At 35.5% G+C, this 10,497-nt stretch overlaps 1 protein-coding gene across 1 annotated transcript; it reads left to right on the forward strand.

Moving 5' to 3' along the window:
* Positions 1 to 671: 671 nt before the first annotated feature.
* On the forward strand, positions 672 to 5,038 carry frzb (frizzled related protein). The gene is made up of 7 exons (XM_079618816.1): positions 672 to 1,513; positions 2,015 to 2,053; positions 2,209 to 2,265; positions 2,484 to 2,549; positions 2,714 to 2,918; positions 3,004 to 3,067; positions 4,127 to 5,038. Exons 1-7 carry the CDS (start codon positions 1,057 to 1,059, stop codon positions 4,199 to 4,201), a joined length of 963 nt encoding a protein of 320 aa, XP_079474942.1. The 5' UTR covers positions 672 to 1,056; the 3' UTR covers positions 4,202 to 5,038.
* Positions 5,039 to 10,497: the final 5,459 nt, after the last annotated feature.

Consider the following 10,497-nt stretch of genomic DNA (forward strand, 5'->3'; position numbering starts at 1 on the left):
TTGCTAGCAACTAGAATTTTTCTGAGGTATTAATGTGTAGGCTACTTTGTTATAAAACGCGAAATGAATGTTAAACAATCACAACACATTAGCAACACACTTATTGTACTCAGAAACCAAACACTGCTTTGCTAACAAAACAAAAAAGTGGCAAATTAGCCTTCAGGTAGGCTATAGCCAAGTTGATTAAACTGATATATAAGATTTTAATGATTTTTTTTGGTGCCCTTAATATTTGTATCATGATGCAATTTTATTATCAATAAGGTGCTTTAGAAATGTCTCCATATTTTGTTATGTCAAACATTCCTATGGCTTACATAATGTGCGAAAATAACGTTATCAGCACGTACTTGTAAATGGACTACAAGAACATGCAAAGTGTGCGTTCTAATTGCTTTTACCTTTTTGTAGTTCTCTAATAAACACAGCCCGATGTTTATTAGAAGTCTGCCTTTAAATTAACACCACCTTATGTCCACAACTCTATTTGTGTACTATTTTACTTTTCTATTTGTGCGCTTTTATCTTGGCTAAAGTAATTTACGGCAGCAGTAAGTCAACAGTCGTATGTTTGATGGCGCAACAGGAGACTGAAGTGATGGAGAAGGAGGTGGGCTTCTTCTTGTCCCCAGCCCACCTTCTCTCCTCTTATTCCTCCTCCTCCAGTTGCTTTCTGTCAGCAGGAGCTGGAGGAGAGATCAGTTCACCAGCGCGCGCTCCTGAAGAGAGGAACCCAACGACTCATCTCGCGCGTCACCATTTCCACGAGAGAATTTCTTTCTTTTCTTTTTCACCTCCATTTCAGCGAGAGTTTTAAAACGATGAGATTGCCTTATCCCTGTTTCTGATGAAATACTTCAGTATGGTGAAGGTAGTTTGAGAAACTTTGTTTTGGGGAGCTTTTACGCGCAAGAGTCTCCAGCTCTCCAGAAGATCTCCGCATGTCCTTGGTGAATTATAACTAGCTTCTTCTCTTAATTGTGTGGGGGTTTTTTTATCACACACACACACACACACACACACACACACACACACACACACACACACACAAAGATGTTTTCCTACGAGATGTTCATCTGCGTCCTGGCCATCGCCTGTCTTCTGGAGATCCCCCGAGGCACCTCGGCCGCGTCCTGCGAGCCCATCCGCATCCCCATGTGCAGGTCCATGCCGTGGAACATGACCAAGATGCCCAACCACCTTCATCACAGCACGCAGGCCAACGCCGTGCTCGCCATCGAGCAGTTTGAAGGGCTCCTGGGCACCCAGTGCAGCCCGGACCTGCTGTTCTTCCTGTGCGCCATGTACGCGCCCATATGCACCATCGATTTCCAGCACGAACCCATCAAGCCCTGCAAGTCCGTGTGCGAGCGGGCCAAGTGCGGCTGCGAGCCGGTCATGAAGAAGTACAACCATACGTGGCCGGAGAGTCTGGCCTGCGAGGAGCTGCCCGTGTACGACCGAGGAGTCTGCATCTCACCTGAGGCCATAGTCAAGGCAGAGGGGCCAGGTCATTTATGATTTATGCTATTTACTATTTATTTGTTCTATGTAGGCTATTATTATTTTTATATACGGAAATTTTTTTTTTTTTTGACTTTTGACAGTCATCTCAGTGGCAAAATGTATACACACATTTAACCTATAAATGTAGCCAACTTATATAATGTAGATACAGATGCATAGTATGCAATGTGTAAATATTATGATAATGGTTATTATTATATAGGATGAGCTCAGGTAAATTGGAGCACATTTGTTTGTAGTTTCAATGTCACAAAGGGGGCCAGTTTATATTATATTATATTTTATATTAAATTCAGCCGTTTTGACAGTCATCTCAGTATCCAGAGTGGCTCAATTTACATGGATTCACCTTATATTCAAATAATTTAGTGATTATTAATTAAATATACAGTTTATAATATGTACTGTATTGTTTCTAATATCTGTAATCATTATCATCAGTGAAATTCCGAGAAAATAATCCTTGAACATTTCTTCCCTAAAGACAATCCCTACTATCAAGACCCTTCCAAATGTAACCCTGGTAAGAATTATATTTAAATATATATATATTTGGAGACATTTTTTTAGTTTTGCAGATTTAAAGAGGTTTGTTTCTCTGTCCAGGCTAGATAGTTTAGATCAAGAAAAGAATGAAATGCAAGTTGAACATTAAACTCAGTTCTGGTTCTTGTACAGAGGGAAACCCAGACTTCCCGATGGATTCACACAATGCCAACTGCAAAGGAGCTAATGGTATAGTATTTAAGCATCATTACTGTTCACAGTATTTATATGCATATTTTTCAGTTTTAGTGCATAATTCAGAATGAATATAAGATAACACAGATACGTTTAACAATGCATATAAGTGTTTTATAGTTTATTTTGCTGATTAGATATAAAATTAATCTAAAAATGTAGACAACAAAATTTCTAAACATATTTACTTTATATTACCTTTACTTTTACAGATCGGTGCAAATGCAAGTCTGTGAGACTTGGTCAAAAGACATATGCAAAGAACAATTACAATTATGGTAAGGCCCGGGTGGTATTTGTGCAATTTACCTTGTGTACAGTTTTTAAAACTGCTTTGTTTTTGTTTGCTTTGTATTGCTTACACATTCTCTTTCTTTACTTAACAGCAAGTACTTTTTGTAATGCTAAAAACTGGACATGCTTTCTCTGTTTCTCTTTTCAGTCATCCGGGCAAGAGTGAAAGAGATAAAGACCAGAAATCATGACCTGAGCGCCATCGTGGAGGTCAAAGACGTTCTGAAGTCTTCTCTGGTCCACATCCCTCGAGACACCGTCACTCTTTATTATAACTCTGGGTGTCTGTGTCCTCAACTAGCAGTCAATGAGGAATACATCATCATGGGTTATGAAAACGAGGAACGGTCCAGGTAAAGCTGGATTGATGTGATTGATCGGATATTGTGAATTATATTCCTGTTCTCATAAAGTCATAATCAATCATTTCTCCAACAGACTGCTGCTCATTGATGGATCCATTGCACAGAAGTGGAAAGACAAGATGGGACGGAAAGTGAAGGTACAGTATGAATGGACGCATGGAAATAACATATGCAGCATTACAGAGCGGCTCAAAAAGTATTTAGACACTTGTGTTTGAAATATCTAAATGTCATTGCATTACATGCAAAATATTAAATCAAGTAGGGTCTGCAATCAAATGATGCTTGATGATACTTTAATAAACTAGTTTTGCTCAATACATTTTAATCACTCGGCCTAGAGGTGATGTTTAGTGGATGAGTGAAGTCAGTTCTCCTCGAGTTCACTCAAGTATCTCAAGATTTCACAACCAGAAAATATCCAAATACTTTTATCATTTATAATAAATATACTATAATACATTTTAAGTGTCCAAATACTATATATATATATATATATATATATATATATATATATATATATATATATATATATATATATATATATATATATATATATATATATATATATATATAGCCACAAAATTCAGAAAGAAAATGTTTATCTTCTGCAAACTTTGATTTCATTTTGAAAAGTATGCAAATATACTGTATGTATGTATGTATATTTCTTGACTCTATATAATTAATACACGCATGCACGCACGCACGCACGCACGCACGCACGCACGCACACACACACACACACACACACACACATATATATATATATATATGGATACATACATAAAAATACATACCTACATACTAAAAGTATTACATATATGCAGTTTTTGTGGACATAATATAAAGGTAATATAATATCATGAAATATATTTTTATTCTGCAAACTGTGATTTCTTTTTGAAAAAAAAGAAGAAAAAAAACTTATTTATGTGAATCTAATTAAACAACATTTTCAAGTGTCCAAATATATATATGTATGTATTATTATTTTGGCCATAATGTCTATAGGAAGGACATCTGTTTTTATTCTGCAAAGTTTGGCATGGAATAAAGTATTGTTGATTTCTGTTCTATGCCTTTGTCCAGCTGACATAAAATAGAAGACTGTAGAGCCTTTGAATGAGCGTATGGAAAGAGGCCCCTGATGCAGAGGGCAATGGGAAGTGACTAATGTTTTATGTGTTTGCCAGCGCTGGGACCAGCTTTTGCGTGAGCAGAGCCGAGCAAACCCAGGCAGGAGCAACACGAGACGGAGCCGCCACTAACTGTCCCTGGAAAACCCACACGGACAAGCCCGGGGAGAAGAAGAGGGTCATGAATCTGAAAAAATTGCACTATTGTACTTTCTTTTTTTTCTTTTTTGGCTGAGACTGTTTTTTTAGTTGTTGCTTTAAGTTGTATTGTTGTTCTATTCTCATAAACAAAATGTTGCCTTTGCACAAACAAAATGTTGGTTCGACATTGCTGTGTATACTTGTTGGGAAAGGGCTGGCGAGTGTCGGGCGGCGTTTGCCCATCAAAGTGGGAAGGGATGAATATTATTCTAGCGCCGTTGAGGTGGAGAGCCACGGAGATGCCAGTGACAAACACACTCTCATCACGAATCTCCCCCTCAGGAGGTTTAAACGTTCTTCGGAAGAACAATGAACAGTGTGGTCGGAGAGAGAGAGAGGGAGAGAGAGAGAATCCTTTTGGCAGAAGCACAAAGACATCAAGATGATCCAAGACTAGGAGTGTAACATTATCGTGGACGACGAAAACAAGCTGTTGGGCTTTCTGAATGATGTTCATTTAAAAAAAGATAAAGCATTTTATACATGATGATTCCTGTAGTTCTGTTCTCTCTTAGATATGCTTGATCTTAAATGTCATTCTTAGGAAGCATTTAAAGCGTCATGCAGTGGAAACGGCTGTTATTGTACAAACTGTACATAATGCAGTCTATAACTCTGTTGTTAAACACATCTGGCTGATGACATGACCATGTTATATTTGTAAGCATTGTTAATGTCATTAGATCTGTAAACAGACATTCTGTCTTCCAAGACAAACGAGAACAATTCTTCACTGTATTTCGGTTCAAGTAAAGATGTTTAATCTTATTCGACTCAGTGTGACATGTATTTGTTTTTATTTGCAAGTAAATGTCATATTTATTTCAGCATCCTTATTAAGAGGTTGTGGACTGCTCTGAAATCAAAACTGACCATATTTAATTAATTAGGGTTAAAATGTGTCATTTCGACACCAAATTTGGGAATTACAAAAAGACAATGATTGTTTTCAAGCGGGTTTCCTGACCTGAAAACTCCCCTCGGCTTTCTTTGGCCATTGGTCCCTGGATAGAGAGCAGACCTGGAGCCAGTCCAAACTAGTTTTGTGAAGCATTCCTGCTGTCAGGGAAAGAGAGAGTCTCTGTTTATGCTTCTCAATGCTCCGGGTCTGTATTAATCTACAGTAATAGTCCTACAGACTTGCTCCTGAGAGCTGCTGCTGACCCCATGTCCACCAGCACTGGTACAGACTGCAACAGAGAAATGTTTAGTGCACACAAATACCACAAAAACATATTGTTAGAGAGTTTTAAAGGAACACGAAATGTATTTGACTCTGTTTACTTTTTGTAATGCATGTTGGCATCAAGGTATTTATTAATAACTAAAACCATAAAAAAATGTTTTAACTTAAAACAAAATGTTAACTGAGTTCAAATAAAACTTAAAAATATATTTTTTTATTTTATTTTAGCTATACCTGCCAAAGCAAAATTTCTCCTTTTCTTTTAGTTTAACTTGAAGTACTAAAAACTATGTGCTGTCAAATCGATTAATCGCATCTAACATAAAATTTTGTAAATTTACAAACACACACACATATATATATATATACACAGTAGGCCTATGAAGACTTAAGACATAAGTGCCATATGAAATTCTCTTCTAGAATGATAATTTTTATCAAGCTTGAATGTTTATGTTCAGTTATTTCACTTTAATGGCAATGAAAATGACATATTAATTGTCATTAAAGTGAAATTACTGAACTTAAATATATACGAGCTTGATAAAAACGCTAATTTTAGAAGAGAATATCAGATGGCACTTAGAGGCTTTTACATCTGAAGTCTTCATATATATTTACAAATATTTATATTAGATGATTAATCGTGATACTTAAACTAAATAAACTAAAACTGATTAATAAAAACTATTTAGATATATTTAAAAAAAACCAGTAAAAAATCAACAAAATCAGTAAAACTTTAACTAGAATTCAAGTGAAAATATAAAAATAAATTCTGTTTTAACATATTAACAAAAACAACAGTATATTAATGATATATGACAATGAAAATATATATATCAATGAAATAACATTGGTCGGCATTAAATGAAATTCCACCCTATTCTGTTCTTATATTTTCTAAATGCATGTTATTGATTTTACAGTGAAAAAATCATCCATGCAAATATTTTAGTTTCTATTTATTCATTTATTTATTGGCCTTGTAATGTTTAATCGAAATATAAAATAGTTCTCTCTTGTGACTTATTATGCAGGACTTCTCCAATCATTTAGTCTCTGCAAGCTCATGTTCATCTTCCCCCATATTTCAACATCCAATCAATAACTGACACATAAAACCAAGTCCCCGCCCTACTAATAATCCAATAATCTTTTACACTCGGTACACATAACAATATGGAAGACAAGATCTGTTGCTACTCCCGTCCCTTTTAATCATGACTTTTATGACTTTCTGTCATCAATAAATATATTTTGTTAATATAAAATAATATATTTTAAAATATATTATAAATAAATCATATGAATTAATTATTAATTATATTAATTATAATAATCTCATTTTGATTTCAAGGACATTTTGTTTACTTTTTAAATAAATAATATAACATTCTAGGTCGTATCATTTTACCTTGCACACCTTTGTTAATGGCTTCTGTGGTTGAGAGCGTGTCACACCTGTCCATGTTAGCTTTGATTGGATGCATGATGTAAACAACATCAATCCTATGCATGATTATATAGCTATGTATTTTATTATTTACAAAGAATGTTTTTTCTTTCCCCTGCCGTCCTTGACTTTCTCAGAACAGATCTGATACCCATCGTTTGGTTTGAGAGCCACTGGGCCATCCATCCAGCGAGTGCTGACCCATGTTATGTCGTGCTGTCGGATGCTGCTGGCCAAAGAAAGATTACTCTGCAACTAATTTATGTACGTGCGGGGTCGTCGTAATCACAGGCAGGGGGTTTATGGGAGAATTAACATGAAATGGATTATTTATTGTGACATAAATTGACCAGCCTGTCTTGGCTTGTGGGTCTTATGGTAAAAGCCACTGTAACCGGGGCTAATGAAATGCTCCCACAATCAGTCTGTCCTGCTGCCCTCATATTTTAACTTGTTGAAATTATGCGACATGTGGGAGCCATCAAACAACATAGCGGCAATGTAAATCTCCTGTTTCCGTTTCTCTAGAGCTGCCGGGAGGAGGAGGAGGGGGGGGGGGGGGGGTCTCTCTGCTCATTCAGCATCTGGCCCTGCGTCAAACCGATGGCCAGTTTCCCCAAAACATATCACTGACTTCACAAAACAGGCCTGTAATGACTACCAGAGGAGCACTTCAGAGAGGCCTGACTACAGTTTCTCCATTTAAAATCAGCTTACGCACCATCACTGAGCAGTTTGACATCCATTATTCATGAGAAGGGAAAGAATTGCTGATATATTCATTTTATGATGATGAGCAAAAGTGATCCCTCTAAGTTGATGATCTGATGTTGCTTCCATATAGACCAAAAGAAAATCTGCACAGCAAGGAGACAAAATCTAGTTCTGAATGGATAGACAGGATTTAAATTCACTGTAAACCCTAATGCTCCAAATAATTTGAGAAGGGTAAACTTATGAGTTTAGTCAAATTAACTTTTATGAGTACTTAGAACTTTCTTTTTCTTTTGAGTTCACAAAACTGACACATTGTAGATGATATGAGTGGTTTCGTTGTTTTGAGTTTTATGAACTTGTTTATTTTTAATTTAGACAAACTTAATTTGAACTGAAACAGGCTTGGGTTTCTACAGTATTTCCCAGCATGTTTTGCCATGACACATTAAAGGGAGAGTAAATGCTAAAATTAAGTGTTATATTATGTTTTTTTTGTGCAAGATTAAAGTTAAGTGGGAGATTTAGTAGTGTTTAATGTTTTGCTATGCTAATTGACAATTCCGACAAAGCAAGCAGTCAGGATCTAAGTCGATTAACGTTGGAGGATTTGAACTTGAAAAACGTTAACGAGTGTACTGACGCCTTTCCGCGGTTAAAACAACATTCCTTCTTATGTTCATTCATGTTTATTTGATGCTATAAATGAACTAGAAGGAAGAGATGATCGGTTCACGAGCAGCTTTAACTGAGGCGACAGCAATCTGTCAGACACATTAAAGAGACACAAAACGAATATTGTTTACATTCTTTTAAAAAATTACTAAATTTGAAAGGTGAGACTGTTTAATATCAAAAGTAACCTGGTCTGCCCTGTCTGTCAGCGCATTGTCAGTCTCCTCTCTGCTCCGCGATGTGTTTTTCACTGCATGAGAACATGGTGTGGCGTGAGAGCGGTGTAGCTTGTCGGACGTAGTAACAGTAACTAAAGGGGGCAGGTCTTTGCGAATGGACAATTTACAAGAGTTTCTGTTATGTGGTGTTTTTGGGGGGGTTACCACCATGTGACAAGTGGAGCATGAGCTTGGTTTGAGAACAGATATTCTATACTGAATTAGGCTATACTCATTCAGCAATTGCTATGCTATGCTATGCTAATGTTATCAAAGCATTGTTACCAATTAGCAAGTTAGCATTTACTGAATTAGCAAGTTAAAGCTAGCCAAGTACTCAAAATATTGAAATTGAGATTGCATGATAATTTTAAGTTAAATGTATGAATTTGCTTACTCTATAGGCTATTAGTTTAGAGCAGTTTCTACCAGTTCTGCTTTAAAATGTGATGTAACTGATTACCTCAATTTGTTTTGTTGAGTTTTGTCCACTTATTCGGGTTTACAGTGTTCTATATTGCATATTTATTTATTCTGAGTATATAATTAAAGCTGTGAGAAGTCTTATGTGCATACACGCAACACTTGTGGCCCAAAACATAGGCTACTCTACTCTACTCTACTCTACTCTACTCTACTCTACTCTACTCTACTCTACTCTACTCTACTCTATGCTTCTGGTTTTAACATATTGTTACTTGAGGGGGCGACAGAGCTATACCTTCAAATGTTTACCATGTCTACCATTAAATATATATACATAAAGGAAGAAAAGTAAACTTACACTGTATTATGAATGATGGTCTGTAGATCCTCAATAGACAAAATTAAACTTGAAAGAAAGCATTTGCTTTCACATACTAAGTTGTGTAGAGTATGCTTTGGGTCTAATTCCAACAAAAACGTTTATTATAACATATTATACAAATATAAATGAAATGCATTAACATTATATAAATCATTATAAGAAAAAATTATAAGAATATATAGATATTGTGTGTAATTATATATATATATATATATATATATATATATATATATATATATATATAGCAATAACTTAAAAAATAAGATGTAAGATATATACTCTATATTATGTCATATAAATAAAATACACAAATATTATATCATTTTTCATATAATTAGTTATTAAAAAATACATATCTACACAATAATACACAAGTATATATTTGAGATCTTGTTACAAAAGTTATTGGTACGAAACTCCAAAAGTCTTTGGTTGGCACAGCACACACTGCTTGGGTCTGGTACTTAGAAGAGTACCAATAAAAATATGATTTGCTCAGCAAGAAAAAATAAAATAAATTAGGGAACATTGCTGAGCAGAACAACTCTTAAAATTGGTCTAGGCCTATTGTGCAGTCTGTCCAGAACCGCTGACAATGAGAACTGTCCCCGGACCCTTCGACGGGACCTCCCTGCACTCCTGAATGGTGAGAAAGTATCAAAGACTTACTGACCTCCATATATCACACCATAAAGAACTGCTGACAAGAGAAACTGGCCTTTTGGGTCTCTTTTTCCCTTTTTAGACATTTCCTGTCACACCGTAGGGTCTGCGTTCATGAATATGAACTGTGATCAGAAACACGTGTGTGAAAAATCTGGGAAATGTTTCAAATTTGAAGTGTGCAGTGCAGCCCAAGTCGCAATTACATGCTGATAATATTTCAAGGTCACAGTCATTCACATATAATGATAATTTTGTCCATTTAATCTATGTTTTTGTCTATGTGGAAATGAGTTCCGTTCTAACTTTTTTTTTAAATATTCTACATTAAACCAAATTAACTGATTAACAAACATACATTTTCATTCATTTTGTCATTCTTTAAAGCTGAAGTGTGTCATTTTTGGGATGTTAAAATATTTTAATTGATGCCTACGTCTGCATCATTCATATCTCATATGAGTGAACGTCATTATAATGGTATTAATCAAAAGTATTATTCATGCA

This window comes from Phoxinus phoxinus (assembly GCF_949152265.1).
Source record: "Phoxinus phoxinus genome assembly, chromosome: 7".
NCBI classification, from domain to species: Eukaryota; Metazoa; Chordata; class Actinopteri; order Cypriniformes; family Leuciscidae; genus Phoxinus; species Phoxinus phoxinus.

Coding starts and splice junctions, on each gene's coding strand:
- frzb (XM_079618816.1), top strand. CDS start 1,057: ATGTTTTCCTACGAGATGTTCATCTGCGTCCTGGCCATCGCCTGTCTT. Junction 2,266..2,483: donor CAACTGCAAAGGAGCTAATG/GTATAGTATTTA, acceptor TTACTTTTACAG/ATCGGTGCAAATGCAAGTCT. Junction 2,919..3,003: donor GAAAACGAGGAACGGTCCAG/GTAAAGCTGGAT, acceptor TTTCTCCAACAG/ACTGCTGCTCATTGATGGAT.